Below are 19,028 nucleotides of genomic sequence, written 5' to 3' on the forward strand. Positions count from 1 at the left end.
GAGAATTTGCACCATAGTGCACTGAATATTGTCAAGGAGATAGCAACAGGGCTACCACAGTACAACGTGTACCAGCATGAGGTGTGCAAGGGTTTCACACTTGACAAGTATGCCAAAAATTATTTTCCTAGCAAAGATAAGTAGGTCAAGGGTATAATGGACCTTGTTCATCTAGATGTTTGTGGTCCCTTCTCTACAACATCCCTCAGTATGTATAAGTATTATGTCACCTTCATAGATGATCACTCGAGGAAGACCTGGATATTTTTCATGAAAAATAAAGATGAAGTCTTCTCAAATTTTTTGAAGTTTAATGCCTTGGTTGAGAACCAAACTAACAAGAAATTCAAGGCGTTGAGGTCTAATAATGGTGGTAAGTACATGGTGAATGCATTCAAGGCGTTGTGTGTCAAGGAGGGCATCGGTCGGGAGATGACTACACCATATAATCCTGGAGTTGTCTTTAGTGCAAATTTTTGGACTTTCCGATGCCAGAATCTGACAGAACAATTTGAGGTGAAATCTTGATTTGCATTATTTAAACTGGTTTTTTTATTATATATATGGATTCAGCACCTTGAAAAACCATAGGGAACTTGGATTGTGCAAATATTAACCATCAAAATTGTGATTTCAATAAATTCTTGCCATATTTTAGAGAAATTAGACCCGCAAAACCCATCGGAAAAGCTCCCAAAAAGTCGCACTAAAGACAACTCCTATAATCCTCAATGAAATGGGGTAGCAGAGTGCATGAATAAGGCCATAGCTGGAGTGGTCAAATCCATGTTTCATGACTAGTGGTTTCCTATGTTTCTTTGGGCTAAGTCATGCAATACAAAAAAATTATTGCAGAACGAGAGCCCACAACAGTGAAGGGCATCTTTGTGGGCTACAATGAGATATCTAAGGCATACAAGATATATATATATATATATATATACATATACATACATACACTAAGGAAGATAGTCATCAAGGGAGATGTAAAGTTTGAGGAGGGAAGGGCTTTGAGCAAGTCCTTAGAACATGAGTTTACTACAATGCAGGGGGATGAGTAACAGGCTCCCAAGTAGGAAGCTTAGCCATCACCTCAAAATATACTTGTACATTTTGATGGGTAGGTTGAGCAGTAGAAGGATGAGAGGGACAAAAAACTAGAGGAGAGAGTGGAGCCCACTCAGGAAATGAGTCCCAACACTAGGAGAAGGAGAGAGATATGGGCATATCAGATAGTCTAGAAGGTATAGGAGAAAGTTGGTGCTTCTAGCACATAATTTAGATAGAGTAGAAAACCACAAAGGTACATGAGATATATGGAACTTACAACTAAGGTGTTGGATGTCAAGCCTTTTAGTTACGAGGAGGCATCCACTCAATAGTTGTGGAGAGATGCCATGGTGGAAGAGTATGCCCCCATCATGAAGAATGATGTATGGGATGTGGTGCTAAGGCTAGAGGGAAACTCTATGGTGGGCTCTCACTGGGTCTAGAAGATCAAGAATGGTGTTGATGAGAGCATCGAGAAATATAAGGCAAGATTTGTGGAAAACACGTTCTCACAAGTAGAAGGCATCAACTATGATGAAACCTTTGCCACAGTGGCAAAACATTTGTATGTCAGGGTTATTGTATCTATTGCAACATAGATGGGGTGGAGGATCCACCAGATGGACGTTAAAATGACGTTCCTCAATGGGGTTGCTCAGGAGGAGATTTATATTGAGCAACCAAATGGATTTAAGACACATAGCAGGCACACTCACATTTGTAGGGTTTCATCGCACTGCTAGTGGAGGGTAAGTGGTATTGGGGCGAGACCGCGTGATTCCATACGTTGCTTGACACGTTGCAATGGTAATATTCATGAAACCACTCTCCATCATGTGCTAACAGTCAACCGCAGAGGTTCGTGTGATATGCGCGATGACCGTCAGATCTGTGGGATCCGATTGGACAGTCATCAGGGAGATGAAGTGACTGGCGGATACAGAGGGCGGGCTCGATATAGTTTAAAGCAATTAATCATATCAGGGGTGATTCGATTAGCTATTGAGTTATTAATTAGTCCAAATGACATAACTAATCCTCATTAATTTACGGCGGGGTTGGGTTCTTAATTGACTATGGATTAGTTAATTAATCTCGTTTATTTATTTTATTTACGATTATATTTAACCATCGGGGTGGGATATATAATGATTTGGGGTTTTTATATAATAATATAATACAAGCACGGGTAATTTTGTTTTGTAGGGGAATTATATAATAAAAATTAGTGGTTAATATGACTTTATGGAATGTGAAATGCGCGCTAAGTTTAAAACATTTTCATCATACATATTTAAAACTTAAGCTAAGTGAATATGAGGGTTTATATGGAGAGTGTTTTATTTTTCCTAAGTAAAATAGGATTTTACTTAGGAAAAGATTTATTAGGGAAATGAATAACTTATAAAGAGGGATGAATATTGATGAAGGGGATTAAGCACTTAGGCATTATAAATTATTGGGCCGAGGGTCCAATCCCTCCAAAAGTTATAGAAATGCTCTGAGCCTCTCTAACTTTGGTAATTACCTTTAGTACTTAGGGAATTAGTGAAGATTTTTAGGGGAATGAATAGGGAAGTTAGTTATGTTATACTTTGCTTGCTTGATGTGCATTTCCATGTGATACATGCCTTTGCTAGTGATGAAAGTAAAAGATTTAATCATTTTTTTTTCTGAATCAGACTAATCTATTATATTACAAAAAAGTCAAAATTTACATCATCAGTGTTACAATAGAGCCGTAGCCCTGTGTTTCCTGTCGAGAGAATGACAGAATGCTCAGGAATAATCATGTCCAAAATTACATAAGACCGACACTGAACCATATCGACAGTACATAAGACCGACACTGAACATACATGGATAGCCGAAACTGAAACACATAAGGACTGGAACATATATGGATATCCGTCACTGGAACATATAAGGACTAAAATACATAAGGACTAAGTCCTGACACATACAAGATAGCGGTGAGAGCAAACAGTGAAAAATTTCCTTTCTCAGAGACTTGTGGCGAACTGTAGATCGAGTTAGTCATCATCTGTGGTGTGCGGATCTTCCTCCGCTTTGCATCTGAATTGCTTGGGGATGTCCGGTTCGGGGAGAGTGTTCCGCTGCGCAGGTTCACTTGGGCCTGCCCGAGGATCTGGGGAGGAACTTTCTTAGACGGGGCGTAGCATATCTACAGCAGGAACTTGCATGTCGACTGTGGGAGCCAACCCAGGAATCCGAGGAGGGCTTGCCTGTAAAGCTTCTTCTTGACCACCAGGATTGCTACAATGCTCCACCGAAACCGAAACTATAAATCTTGAATTTGACAGAGTACAAGGAATGCGATATCTCACCATGGGATGCGCAGAGTGCCCACATTCCATAATTTCTCGGTGTTCCGCTGCTCTACCTCGGCCAACTGCACGTCCTCTGGAGCGACTGCGGTCGGAAGAAACCTCAATTGAGGAAGAGGGGGAAAGAGCTTGCCTCTATGACGAAGCACGACCTCTGGAGCTTCCGCGCCTGCTTATCATCCTTTGGCGCTCACGCTGCATCCCCAAATTGTTCAAAGAGCAGGAGTACCCCTTCGTAACCTCCCTCAGAACCAGAGAGTGAGCCAACGTAACCTCCGAGCACCCAAACCAAATGCAGAACTGCGGGAGAATGACAGAGGTGCCATGCCTTTGTAACTCCATTTTCCCGCTACCAAGGAGAGCAGTAAATGCCGAAAGGACTCGTCTTAAGTTTCGCAGATGAACATTCGCCGCCGCTCTTAAATGATCCCCAGTCCTGGAATACGTGGCTCGTCCGGGCTGACACCTGCCCATGTGACAAGCCACTGACCTGTTACGCACTAAAGCCACCCGCATCCGGGAGGGAGAGGTCCTTTTGCACCAAAGAGATGCAGTCCCTTTTAAGTTGTTCATCATCAACCATGTCCAAAGAGCCTGAGAAGTATGGTGATGGCTGAGAAACACCTTGGTTAGCCATTTTGTCGGCTACCTAGTTTGCTGTTCTTCGTACATGCTGGAAGGTTATACTTTGGGGATTCTTAAGCTTTGCCTCCAGGGATTCCAATCTGCTTAGCAATCTCCAGCTAGTTGCTAACTTGACTGTTGTAGCCCCTGCCTGAATTTTCTTGGCTGCTGCTATTAGGATGAGAGAATCTCCCTCCACCTCAAGAGGGAAGAAGTGATTTTTTTCTGCTAGACAGATCCCTTGCCAGAGGCCTTCCAGCTCGGCTACATTGTTAGTGTCTTTGCCTAATGAACCATAATAAATATGCAGTAGTGCTCCTGTATGGCTTCTGAAGATTCCTCCGAATCCAGCAGGTCCAGGATTACCTTTAGCTGCCCCATCGAAATTGAGCTTGAATGAGTTGGTAGCTGGTGGGGACCAGGAGGATGGGGAGGTGGAGCTGCGTGGGGGATGGGTGATGACCTTTGCAAAGGCAGAAAGATCAAGATTCCATTCTTTCAAAATGTCCCTCTCTTATTGCGCTTCTAGCATGTCTGTATCATACCAGGTTCTTATGGCTAAGGTTTCCTGTATATTTCTTTTGTAGATGAGCCACAGAGTGTCGATTGTCTGGGAAGTGTTGTTGAAGATTCTAGAGTTGCGCTCTTTCCAGAGAATCCAGTACAAAAAGCCTGGTATGAGACCCCATAAAGTATTGAGAAGTTGGCTTTTGAACGGGTTCTTGTCCCAGTTCCTGATATTTTCCGTTACATCCTCGCCCCTGGGTTCTGTTCTCTTGTTGCATTTCTCCACTTTCTCCCAAAGTTTCTTTGCTAGAGGACATGTCTCCATTAAATGGCTGATGGTCTCAGAGTTGAGATTGCAATTTGGGCATCTTGAAGGCCCAATGAATCCCCTTTTGATCAAATTGTCCCATGTGAGAATGCGCCTTTTACTTAGCAGCCATAAGAAGGTTGAGATTTTAGGCCATAGCCCTGGTAACCAAAATCGTGCCCATATTTGATCTTTATCTGCTTGGGTATCTGAATAGCGCAGTTGATGTGCTTCTTTAGTGGTGAATGTGCCTTTGTGCGTGTGACCCCATCTGAGCTTGTCCTGCTGGTTGGAGTGACGGATTCTACGGTGAGTGAGTTCCTGATCAATATCTGAATATGTTTCGCCCTGCCAATCCCTCTGCCATCTGCTCGCTGGTTTCCATAATTGGTATCCATGATGCTCTGTTTGTTGCCAGAATTGGTGAACCTGAATAAGGTTCTCTTGCTGCATATGAGATTGCCAGAGGGGCTTTTGGAATAGATTTGCAAGTTTAGGGAGCTGCTGCCATGAATCCTCCCAAAACTTGGCTGACGTGCCTGAGTGGATTTCCCAGAAGCTGTGTTCCTGAATGAAGTGGCTGTGAGTCTTTGCAGTATTCCAGATTGGTGATCCTTGGGCTGTGGATTTGATTCTGATCAGATCGTTCCAGTGACTTCCCAAGGCATATTTTGCTTGCCATAATCGAGCCCAAGGTGAATGAGGTTTGGAGATCCAATTCCACCACATTCGAGCTCCCATTGTGTTGTTACTTTGAAGCGGATCCCGAAGTCCTAGTCCTCCTTCTGATTTGATTTTGCAAACTTCTTTCCAATTAACAAGAGCCCATTTTCTATTCCGTCCAGTGGAGCCCCAGAGGAAGTTGCGCTGGAGGTTGTGAATGGCTTTAAGGACCCATTTTGGAGTTGCCATGATGGAAAAGAGGTACAGCGGCATAGCTTGAAGGAAAGATTTGATCAGGACTAGTCTGCCTGCTATGTTAAGAGCACGGAAGGTCCAAGATGAGAGCTTTGATTCAAGCTTATCAAGGAGAGACCGCCAGGAAGCATGTTTGATGGGTGAATCAGAGAGGGGAGCCCCAAGGTATTTGGATGGAAAATGGGATATAGTGAATCCCAGAATTCTGGCAATATTCCTTTGAGTAGAGGGAGGGGTGTTAAAGAAGAAAAGCTGAGATTTCGAGGCGTTAATGGAAGTGCCAGAGGCATCGGAGTAAAGGGAAAGTAGAGACTTGAAAACAGAGGCTTCTCTCGAGGAGGGATGACCAAAAAGCATGGTGTCATCAACGAACTGCTGATGAGACAGAGGATTGAGACCATGGATAGAAATACCTTTAAGCTCTTGGGAGGCAACGGCCGATTTGAGAAGTTTGCTGAGTCCTTCTGCCATTAGAACAAAGAGAAAAGGTGAAAGAGGATCCCCCTGCCTAGTGCCACGCGAGGGTCGAAAGGGGGAAGAGGGAGAACCATTCAACAGAACAGAGAAGCTTGGAGAAATAATGAGGTTCATAATCCACCTGGTCCAGGTTGCACTGAAGCCGAAGGCTAAAATCATTATGTGAATAAAATTCCAACTAAGCTTATCAAAAGCTTTAGAGAGGTCTAATTTTAGTATCATACCTGGTTTCTTGAGAATCTTTAATGAGTGTATTACCTCATTTGATAATATGATTCCATCCATGATCTGCCGTTCTTCCACATATCCTATTTGTTCTGGAGAGATGAGTAAGGGCAGGAGAGGTTTGAGCCTGTTTTCGATGACCTTTGAGATTAGCTTGTAGATTACATTGCATAATGCGATTGGTCTATATTTTTCCGGCCTGTTGGGTTCTTCTCCCTTGGGTACCAGAGCTATGGAGGTGGTATTGAGGGCCGGGAGGATCCAGTGCATGCTTCTGGATTCTTCAACGAGGTCCCATACCTCAACTTTGATGGAAGAAGTTGGCTGTGAAGCCATCAGGCCCAGGAGCTTTTCCATCCTTGAGTTGAGCCATGGCTTCTTCAACTTCCTGTAAGGACGTGGGCTGGAGTAGTTTGTTATTGTGATCCGCAGTTATGATGCTTGGAATATGCTGCGTGATGGCTCTGATTGCTTCATCCCTGTTATCAATGGGTTCCGTTAGAATTTCCTTAAAATACCCTGTGAATTCCTTTTCCATGTCCTCATGTTCCTCAATTCTTTCACCTTGTTGATTGTTGATGAAGGTAATATTATTGTGCATTCGCCTTTGAATGGTGGCTTTGTGGAAGAATTTTGTGTTCTTCTCCCCCTCTTTGAGCGAGTTGATTCTGGATTTTTGCTGCCAGAGTATTTCCTCTTGTTTCCGATGCTCTTCAATTTGGTTCCAGAGTATCTGTTCCTGTTGTGCTTGTTCTTCTGTTCTGCCTTCAAGAATGAGAGTTTGTTGAAGTATGTGCATTTGTTGTTCCAATTGTAGGCGCTTCGCCTGGATGTTACCAAAATTTGTGTGATTCCAAACTTTGAGGACGTGTTTCAAGTTTTTCAATTTTTGTTGGAATTGATACATTTTGGCTCCCTCTGGCGGGGTGTAAGATGCCCATGCATCACTGACTACCGCCTTAAAATTGGCATTTGTGAACCAGAATGCTTCGAATCTGAAAGGTCTGTTGCAGCGGTTACCTGGCCTGGACCATTGTAGCAAAATTGGCCAGTGATCAGATCCGCCTTGGGGGATAATGGAAGCATTGAAATCCCCTCCCAGGTGGATTGCATTGTCAGAAAGAAGGAATCTATCAAGCCTGGAAGCAATATGATGAGTACCTCGACGCTTGTTAGTCCAAGTGAAAATTCCATTGGAGGTTGGAATGTCCATTAGTTGATTGGTTTGAATGAATTGTCTGAGGCCATCACTGTCACTGTCAAGCCTGATTCTACCTCCTTGCTTCTCTTCCATGGATGTTATTATGTTGAAGTCGCCGCCACCAATCCAGAGCGGGAATTGCCTATTTTCATTGAGGATAGAGATCGTTTCCAGCAGTTCTAATTTTTGCTGTATTGTCTGAGGAAAATAAACATTTGTGAGATGCCCATGGATTCCGGTGCCTATGAGGTGGAAGGAGGCTTGAATAAGATGGAGAGTGGCGTGGAAGTCATATAATGAGATGATCTGCGGGTTCCACAGAATGGCCAAACCGCCTGAGGCTCCAGAGGCGTCTACAGAGATAGAGCTGCTTCCTGCCCAGACTCTACCGCGAATTCTTTCAATAGCTTCAGTGCTGCTCTTTGTTTCTTGAAGAAAAACTATGGTTGGTTTTTCTTGTTGAATCAAGTTTTTGATCATTCTATGTTTTGAGGGGCTGTTGAGTCCTCTCACATTCCAGGATATTAACTTCATGTAAACTGAGGTTTGGGTTTATAGAACTTTGTCAACTTAGGGAATCGCCCCGACTCCATAAGTATTTCACCTATTGTTATGGTTCTTTGAAGGTCTGTATTTCTTCCTCTTTTCTTGGGTTCTTTGAGCACCTTTTTTCCGTCCCATGGGCTGCCTCCTTGTATGCCAAGGCTTTTATTGTGCTGCACCTTGGTTAAGACTCCTTCCAGCTTGTCTATTTGCCAGGGGGGAATTGAGTTGTATTCTCTCTGTTTTCATGCCGTTTCAAGTGTGAAGATGTCTAAACCATCTATATTAACATCCGCCTGATCTTCCTCCATGACAATAGTATCACTCTGTTCTTCCTCATCCGCTTCTTTCTGAAGACTGAGAGCCAGAGTAGCATCTGTCTCCATGTCAAAGTCTTGTTGTTTATTATCCGACATAGATTTCTCTTGGGAGAAGGAGAAGGGGCTAAGACCTGAAACTGATTTTCCTTTCTCCGGAGAAGGGTTGGGAGTGAGATTCGAAGGAGTAGGGTCAGAGGACTGCAAGGGGTCTGAGGGGTTGAGGGAAGAAGAGAGCAAAGAGGTCTTGAATGGGGGTTCAGAACTGGGTTGGTCTTGCATATTATGCGAAGCAAGAACAGAGAATTTGTTCTGGGAGTCAGCTTTGAGAGCGTTGTCCATGACTGGCTGAATTTTTTTGGCATGCCTACGGCGGTTGGGAATTTTTATGAAACCTTCGGAGTCTTTGTCAGAGACAGCGGTAGCTGCTTTGGACTGAAAATTTAATGGACAATCTCGGAAGAGGTGGCCATGCTCATGACACTTGCGACAGCGGAAGGGAATATGCTCATAATCTAAAGGTTGTGTCCATTCATAGTCATCGTGATAGAGAGTTACCGTATCAGCTAAGGCTTTGGTCAGGTGCATTTGGACGCATATCCTAGCATATGAGGTATATTTGCGGGTTTTTGTCTCAGCCGCGACTCAGATGAAGGTGCCAAGTTTGTTGCCTATATCAGCCAGCGTTTCTTCTTTCCAGTATTCCACTGGGAGGGAGTACATCCTTATCCAGACCGGAGCCCAGCTGAAATCTTCCTTGTCCGGGCTGAATCTTGGTTTCCATTCTGTGAGATAGAGACCTGAAGAGTTGAAGAAGTATGGTCCTCCTTCGAATATCCACACTCTGTCCTCCACACAGTGAAAGATTGCTGTGAAAAAGCCTTTTGGACCTAGTTGCAGAGTAACTTGTCCTTTGGGCTTCCATTTTCATGCTATCCAACCTTGTAAGGCTTTTTCCGTAGGCCAGAAACCTAGAAACTTTCCTATTAGTGCATGATCTTGCATATATTGGATCTCACCATTGATGCAGTGGCTGGGCAGGTCAACCTTGATACGTTCTGCAGCTTTTGGGATACAGGTGGCCGAGGTTGCCTTTGGCTGTGACGCCGTAGCTTTGTTGTGCGTCTCTTTGTCTGTATTTTCCTCTTCTGTCGGGGCCGTGTGTGTCTTTTCTTCATTCTTCCGATGTCCTTCTTGCCCAGCGTCAGGGACTGCGCCAGAGGGGTGCAGAGGCTGTGTGTGCTGTGTTTTGTCAGAGCTTGAAGAGTTCTTTGGAGGGTTGGCGGAGCTCTCCCCTCCTACCGCCATTTCCATTGCAGGCGACCAGCAGAGGTCCGGCGGCGGCTACAGAGAAAGCGGTCAGAAGCGGCGACTGGCTAGGGTTCGGCAGCATTTGGCAGTGTTCTACATCAGAGCGGTTTTTTTGAACAAATAATATTCAAAAGATTTAATCATTTAAATTTAACATTCACCACATATTTATTCTGCAACCATCATCTACTTACCCTACCTACTTTACCCTAGCATTTTCACTTCTTTATTAGGGTGCACTTAGATTGGCAAACCCTTTTCAAACTTTCTTTTCTTTTACATAGTGATATCTATCTAAATCTACACTTATTACACCTAAGGGCTCAGAATAAACTGTTGAGCTCCTTTTATTCACTCTATCTATCTATTTATCTACCAAGATTAAATAGTTTGGCCAGATTTTATTCTCTATCTCTATAAACATGGAATAACCAATTTTAAACTATTTGGTTACCATGGATTGTGGCATATGTGACAAGCTGCACACAATATTTATTATACAACAAGTAAATAGTAGTGGCATTTAGACTTGCACACTTTCATTGTCTTTTTTTCTTGTTGGGGTTCATTTTCTTTCATTTTTTGACCTCTTTTTAATCTTTTCACCCTTTTATTCTTTTTCTAGGGCATACCCTCTTTACATTTTTTGATTTTTTGATTTTTTTCCAAATGTGGAAAACCTTTCCAACAAGTAAAGGTATGAACATATTTCAAAGCTAAACCAAGTCAATCATGATATATGGCACCTATTGGTATAGGGGCATAACAAACCCTAACAAAATTAAAGCCATAAACGAATGGAAAATGGCCACATCCATATAGCATCTGCAAGGATTTCTCGAGTCAACAGAGTATTATTGCAAGTTTGTTAGGAATTATGGGAGATTAACAGCACCTCTAACAACATTACTGAACAAAGATGCATTTTATTGGACTCCGGAAGCAACGAAGGCCTTTGAACATCTTAAAGAGGAAATGTGCCAAGCACTGTTCTTAACTACGCCAGACTTCACAAAAACCTTTATTATGGAATGTGATGTCTCGAGAAATGGAATTGGTGTTTTTTTAATGCAAGAAAGAATACCCATTGCTTTGGAAAGTTGTCCAATCAAAGGAAAGTATTTACGCAAAGCTATTTATGAGAAGGAAATGTTGGCAATACTACATGCACTTAAGAAATGGTGACCTTACCTAATGGGAAGAAACTTCAAGGTAAAAATGGATCATGATAGTCTTAAACACTTCTTAGAACAAATATTATCTTGAGAAGAGTAAAAAAAATTGGGTCACAAAGATGTTGGGTTATGAATTTGAAATCATCTTCAAAAAAGGAAAGCAGAATGTTGTTGCAGATTCACCCTCAAGAAAGGATGGGGATGTGGAAGCATTGTTTTGTGTCATTTCTATTATCCAACCTTTTTTGGCATGCCTACGGCGGTTGGGAATTTTTATGAAACCTTCGGAGTCTTTGTCAGAGACAGCGGTAGCTGCTTTGGACTGAAAATTTAATGGACAATCTCGGAAGAGGTGGCCATGCTGATGACACTTGCGACAGCGGAAGGGAATATGCTCATAATCTAAAGGTTGTGTCCATTCATAGTCATCGTGATAGAGAGTTACCGTATCAGCTAAGGCTTTGGTCAGGTGCATTTGGACGCAGATCCTAGCATACGAGGTATATTTGCGGGTTTTTGTCTCAGCCGCGACTCGGATGAAGGTGCCAAGTTTGTTGCCTATATCAGCCAGCGTTTCTTCTTTCCAGTATTCCACTGGGAGGGAGTACATCCTTATCCAGACCGGAGCCCAGCTGAAATCTTCCTTGTCCGGGTTGAATCTTGGTTTCCATTCCGTGAGATAGAGACCTGAAGAGTTGAAGAAGTATGGTCCTCCTTCGAATATCCGCACTCTGTCCTCCACACAGTGAAAGATTGCTGTGAAAAAGCCTTTTGGACCTAGTTGCAGAGTAACTTGTCCTTTGGGCTTCCATTTTGATGCTATCCAACCTTGTAAGGCTTTTTCCGTAGGCCAGAAACCTAGAAACTTTCCTATTAGTGCGTGATCTTGCATATATTGGATCTCACCATTGATGCAGTGGCTGGGCAGGTCAACCTTGATACGTTCTGCAACTTTTGGGATACAGGTGGTCGAGGTTGCCTTTGGCTGTGACGCCGTAGCTTTGTTGTGCGTCTCTTTGTTTGTATTTTCCTCTTCTGCTGGGGCCGTGTGTGTCTTTTCTTCATTCTTCCGATGTCCTTCTTGCCCAGTGTCAGGGACTGCGTCAGAGGGGTGCAGAGGTTGTGTGTGCTGTGTTTTGTCAGAGCTTGAAGAGTTCTTTGGAGGGTTGGCGGAGCTCTCCCCTCCTACCGCCATTTCCATTGCAGGCGACCAGCAGAGGTCCGGCGGCGGCTACAGAGAAAGCGGTCAGAAGCGGCGACTGGCTAGGGTTCGGCAGCGTTTGGCAGTGTTCTGCATCAGAGCGGTTTTTTCGAACAAATAATATTCAAAAGATTTAATCATTTAAATTTAACATTCACCACATATTTATTCTGCAACCATCATCTACTTACCCTACCTGCTTTACCCTAGCATTTTCACTTCTTTATTAGGGTGCACTTAGATTGGCAAACCCTTTTCAAACTTTCTTTTCTTTTACATAGTGATATCTATCTAAATCTACACTTATTACACCTAAGGGCTCACAATAAACTGTTGAGCTCCTTTTATTCACTCTATCTATCTATTTATCTACCAAGATTAAATAGTTTGGCCAGATTTTATTCTCTATCTCTATAAACATGGAATAACCAATTTTAAACTATTTGGTTACCATGGATTGTGGCATATTTGACAAGCTGCACACAATATTTATTATACAACAAGTAGATAGTAGTGGCATTTAGACTTGCACACTTTCATGGTCTTTTTTTCTTGTTGGGGTTCATTTTCTTTCATTTTTTGACCTCTTTTTAGTCTTTTCACCCTTTTATTCTTTTTCTAGGGCATACCCTCTTTACATTTTTTGATTTTTTGATTTTTTTCCAAATGTGGAAAACCTTTCCAACAAGTAAAGGTATGAACATATTTCAAAGCTAAACCAAGTCAATCATGATATATGGCACCTATTGGTATAGGGGCATAACAAACCCTAACAAAATTAAAGCCATAAACGAATGGAAAATGACCACATCCATATAGCATCTGCAAGTATTTCTCGAGTCAACAGAGTATTATTGCAAGTTTGTTAGGAATTATGGGAGAGTAACAGCACCTCTAACAACATTACTGAACAAAGATGCATTTTATTGGACTCCGGAAGCAACGAAGGCCTTTGAACATCTTAAAGAGGAAATGTGCCAAGCACTGTTCTTAACTACGCCAGACTTCACAAAAACCTTTATTATGGAATGTGATGTCTCGAGAAATGGAATTGGTGTTTTTTTAATGCAAGAAAGAATACCCATTGCTTTGGAAAGTTGTCCAATCAAAGGAAAGTATTTACGCAAAGCTATTTATGAGAAGGAAATGTTGGCAATACTACATGCACTTAAGAAATGGTGACCTTACCTAATGGGAAGAAACTTCAAGGTAAAAATGGATCATGATAGTCTTAAACACTTCTTAGAACAAATATTATCTTGAGAAGAGTAAAAAAAATTGGGTCACAAAGATGTTGGGTTATGAATTTGAAATCATCTTCAAAAAAGGGAAGCAGAATGTTGTTGCAGATTCACCCTCAAGAAAGGATGGGGATGTGGAAGCATTGTTTTGTGTCATTTCTATTATCCAACCTTTTTTGGCATGCCTACGGCGGTTGGGAATTTTTATGAAACCTTCGGAGTCTTTGTCAGAGACAGCGGTAGCTGCTTTGGACTGAAAATTTAATGGACAATCTCGGAAGAGGTGGCCATGCTCATGACACTTGCGACAGCGGAAGGGAATATGCTCATAATCTAAAGGTTGTGTCCATTCATAGTCATCGTGATAGAGAGTTACCGTATCAGCTAAGGCTTTGGTCAGGTGCATTTGGACGCAAATCCTAGCATACGAGGTATATTTGCGGGTTTTTGTCTCAGCCGCGACTCGGATGAAGGTGCCAAGTTTGTTGCCTATATCAGCCAGCGTTTCTTCTTTCCAGTATTCCACTGGGAGGGAGTACATCCTTATCCAGACCGGAGCCCAGCTGAAATCTTCGTTGTCCGGGCTGAATCTTGGTTTCCATTCCGTGAGATAGAGACCTGAAGAGTTGAAGAAGTATGGTCCTCCTTCGAATATCTGCACTCTGTCCTCCACACAGTGAAATATTGCTGTGAAAAAGCCTTTTGGACCTAGTTGCAGAGTAACTTGTCCTTTGGGCTTCCATTTTGATGCTATCCAACCTTGTAAGGCTTTTTCCGTAGGCCAGAAACCTAGAAACTTTCCTATTAGTGCGTGATCTTGCATATATTGGATCTCACCATTGATGCAGTGGCTGGGCAGGTCAACCTTGATACGTTCTGTAGCTTTTGGGATACAGGTGGCCGAGGTTGCCTTTGGCTGTGACACCGTAGCTTTGTTGTGCGTCTCTTTGTCTGTATTTTCCTCTTCTGTCGGGGCCGTGTGTGTCTTTTCTTCATTCTTCCGATGTCCTTCTTGCCCAGCGTCAGGGACTGCGCCAGAGGGGTGCAGAGGCTGTGTGTGCTGTGTTTTGTCAGAGCTTGAAGAGTTCTTTGGAGGGTTGGCGGAGCTCTCCCCTCCTACCGCCATTTCCATTGCAGGCGACCAGCAGAGGTCCGGCGGCGGCTACAGAGAAAGCGGTCAGAAGCGGCGACTGGCTAGGGTTCGGCAGCGTTTGGCAGTGTTCTACATCATAGCGGTTTTTTCGAACAAATAATATTCAAAAGATTTAATCATTTAAATTTAACATTCACCACATATTTATTCTGCAACCATCATCTACTTACCCTACCTACTTTACCCTAGCATTTTCACTTCTTTATTAGGGTGCACTTAGATTGGCAAACCCTTTTCAAACTTTCTTTTCTTTTACATAGTGATATCTATCTAAATCTACACTTATTACACCTAAGGGCTCAGAATAAACTGTTGAGCTCCTTTTATTCACTCTATCTATCTATTTATCTACCAAGATTAAATAGTTTGGCCAGATTTTATTCTCTATCTCTATAAACATGGAATAACCAATTTTAAACTATTTGGTTACCATGGATTGTGGCATATGTGACAAGCTGCACACAATATTTATTATACAACAAGTAAATAGTAGTGGCATTTAGACTTGCACACTTTCATGGTCTTTTTTTCTTGTTGGGGTTCATTTTCTTTCATTTTTGACCTCTTTTTAATATTTTCACCCTTTTATTCTTTTTCTAGGGCATACCCTCTTTACATTTTTTGATTTTTTGATTTTTTTCCAAATGTGGAAAACCTTTCCAACAAGTAAAGGTATGAACATATTTCAAAGCTAAACCAATTCAATCATGATATATGGCACCTATTGGTATAGGGGCATAACAAACCCTAACAAAATTAAAGCCATAAACGAATGGAAAATGGCCACATCCATATAGCATCTACAAGGATTTCTCGAGTCAACAGAGTATTATTGCAAGTTTGTTAGGAATTATGGGAGATTAACAGCACCTCTAACAACATTACTGAACAAAGATGCATTTTATTGGACTCCGGAAGCAACGAAGGCCTTTGAACATCTTAAAGAGGAAATGTGCCAAGGACTGTTCTTAACTACGCCAGACTTCACAAAAACCTTTATTATGGAATGTGATGTCTCGAGAAATGGAATTGGTGTTTTTTTAATTCAAGAAAGAATACCCATTGCTTTGGAAAGTTGTCCAATCAAAGGAAAGTATTTACGCAAAGCTATTTATGAGAAGGAAATGTTGGCAATACTACATGCACTTAAGAAATGGTGACCTTACCTAATGGGAAGAAACTTCAAGGTAAAAATGGATCATGATAGTCTTAAACACTTCTTAGAACAAATATTATCTTGAGAAGAGTAAAAAAAATTGGGTCACAAAGATGTTGGGTTATGAATTTGAAATCATCTTCAAAAAAGGGAAGCAGAATGTTGTTGCAGATTCACCCTCAAGAAAGGATGGGGATGTGGAAGCATTGTTTTGTGTCATTTCTATTATCCAACCAGATTGGATAAATGAAGCAAGGGATGAATGGAAGAATGATGAATAATTGTGGACACTCATTCAAAATTTGTAGCAAGATTCCTATACATATGATACATTTAACTGGAAAAATGATTCGTTATGGTACAAATATTGCTTATACCTCTGTAAGAATTCCCAACTCAAGTAAAAAATTCTTCTAGAATTGAACACCTCTCCCTTAGGAGGGAACTATGGATTTTTGAAAACTTACCACAGGGTTAAGAAGGAATTTTTTTGGGATGGCCTTAAATATTATATTCAAAAGTTTGTGGCAGAATGCTTGGTTTTCCAACAAAATAATGTTGATACAATTAAGACCCCAAGTCTATTACAACCTTTATCCATTCCAAGTCAATGTTGGGAGGAGGTTTCAATGGATTTTATCACAGGTTTAGCCAAGTCCGAAGGAAAGAGTATCATCATGGTGGTAGTTTATAGACTTACCAAGGATGCACATTTTTGTGCATTATCTCATCCATTTAAAGCTAGTACAGTTGCTACTGTATTGATGGAAATAATTCAAAAGCTACATGGAAACCTAAAGATTATTGTAAGTGATAGAGATCCCATTTTCACTGGAAATTTTTGGACAAAATTGTTTTCTTGTCTGGGTACTCAGTTAGCGCATCACTCATATTATCATCCCCAATCTGATGGGAAAACTGAGAGAGTGAAAAAAATGTTTGGAAGGATATCATCATTTCTTTGTATCTGATAAACAGACATAATGTGTCAAGTGGTTGCCTCTGGCTAAATGGTGGTATAAGACTTCCTTCCATACTGTGGCAAAAATGACCCCATTTATGGCACTTTATGGATTTCATCCACCATCTATCAAATCATCTTTAAGAGAAAATTCTAAGGTTAAAGATATGGATTATCACATCGAGCATCGGCAAAAAGTTATCCAACTCTTAGAGGATAACCTCACATTGGTGTAGAATAGAATGAAACAATAGGTAGATCAACATCACAGTGAAAGAAGTTTGGATGTAGGTGACTGGGTATTTCTATGACTACAACAATACAAAAAAATGTCCCTCAAGCAAGATAAGAAGGATAATAAATTATCACCAAAGTATTATGGTCGGTAAAAGTTTTTACCAAAGATTGGTACTATGGCATACAAATTGGAGATTTTTACATCTTCCCGAGTGCACCTAGTTTTCTATGTGTCATGCTTAAAGAAGGTAATAGGTGACAAGCTCCGAGTTCAAACAATATTTCCAAAGCTTGACAAGGAAGGAGAAATCATATTGAGGACAACAATTTTTTCAAGGAGAGGGGCATGTTAGGTCCCTATAATACTAGTGTATTCCCCTATTATTATTGTCATTATAGCCCCTTACTATAATTGTTGTGCCCATGTTGTCCCCATATTATTATTATTGAGCCCCATACAAGCCCGTTATTGTTATTGTTGTGTGCTTACATTATTATTGTTATGTCAGCTTTGATTATATTGTGATCCCTTAGACTCCTATATATAGAAAGGAGATTTTTTCATTTGAATCATCCAAGAATTGTTCATTTGTGTGATGTAAAGGAGGTTGCCCACTCGAAGAGGCTGATTTTGAAGTTGTTGATCTATCTTTTCTTCTATTTTGTGAGCTGGTGGCATAATAGTTCTTTAGGATTCTCTTTTGTTCACCTCCTTACGGCTTAGAGGTAAGGAGTCTTCAATGGTATCAAGTCTTGAGTTGTGGTCGCAAACTGGTGTCCCTTTTATTTCTCTTGATTGATCAACTTGCATAATCAACTACAAAGTTGTCTTCCAGCATGTTTACATTCTCCATTCTTCATCATCATGTCATGGTATGATAGAGTACCTGCATCTACTATTCACTCATGATGATATGACATCAATCCAATAAACCCCTAGTCTAAATTGGTGCATGTTGTTTCACTGAATGAGATGGAACCATGTTGCAAAATGAGGGAGAGGTTCAGTGACTATGAAATTGTGCAAATCAGGTAGTTAGTGGTGAAGCTTGAAACATGAGACTGTGCAATGTGTAGTTCAGGCTGGGTTGGGAAGACATACTGTGGAGTTTTGGGGCTAAGTGGGTTGAGCTGAGGGGTTTTTCACTGCTTGGGCCAACTGCGTAGCTCTGGGAGGTAGAGAAATCCTAAGGATTTCATAGTTGCACAACTTATGAGATTAGGGTGTGAGCTTGAGCTTAGATACAACAAAATGCACAATTAAGGCCTCCGTTAGGAAGATATATTGCACAGTTTTGGGGATCAGTGCACTAATCTGAGAGGTTTTTCACTGCTTGGGCCAATTGCACAGTTCTGGTAGGTAGAGAAGGCCTAGGGATTATGTAGTTGCACAACTCAAGAGCTCGGGGTGTGGTCTTGAGCTCAAGACTCCACAATGTGTAGTTGAGGCCAGGCTAGAGGGTTGGATTATGAAATTATGGGGGCCAAGGATGGGCATGAGCACCAGAACTATGCAGTGCATATTCCTGGGAGGCAAGAATTGTGCATTGCTTAGTTTCAAGGGATAAGGTTTCATCATGAGGGTCTGAACTACACAATGCGTAGTTGAGAAGGCCGAATGAGGCTAAGTTGCTGGGAAATGTCTGAAAATTGGTTGAGTGTGGGGTCAATAAGAGTGATGTGAATAGTGATATGAATTGATTGTGATCACACACTTGATGAAAAAAACCTAGATCATCCAGGAAATGTTAACAACATATTTCCCTCAATGCGACAACTTTGCGATGACTTTATGACAAGTGAGACACTAAGGAAATTTTGCAACAATCGCGATGACCCTTGTGTGACAATGCTTAAAGATTTGGGAATGTGTGCGACAAATTCCTACATGAGTAGAACAACTCACTATCAAAATTATTTCCCCTTGAAACAAACCAAAACTCCAATTTACATAATAAGGGGCAATTTCCACGCCAAACGATGACACTTGCTATATGAAAATAAAAGTGCGAATGACACTTGCGATATGAAAATGATGGTGAAAACAGCACATTCCAGGTCAAAGATAACATGAAA

The 19,028-nt window shown here is 41.5% G+C and overlaps 1 protein-coding gene across 1 annotated transcript; it reads right to left on the reverse strand.

Moving 5' to 3' along the window:
* Window positions 1-6,757: 6,757 nt before the first annotated feature.
* On the reverse strand, window positions 6,758-7,750 carry LOC149168694 (uncharacterized). The gene has a single exon (XM_089424951.1). It carries the CDS (start codon window positions 7,748-7,750, stop codon window positions 6,758-6,760), a length of 993 nt encoding a protein of 330 aa, XP_089281077.1.
* Window positions 7,751-19,028: the final 11,278 nt, after the last annotated feature.

This window comes from Pinus tabuliformis, chromosome 4_2 (assembly GCF_031772625.1).
Source record: "Pinus tabuliformis cultivar Carrire ecotype Pingquan chromosome 4_2, CPIR1, whole genome shotgun sequence".
Lineage (NCBI taxonomy): Eukaryota > Viridiplantae > Streptophyta > Pinopsida > Pinales > Pinaceae > Pinus > Pinus tabuliformis.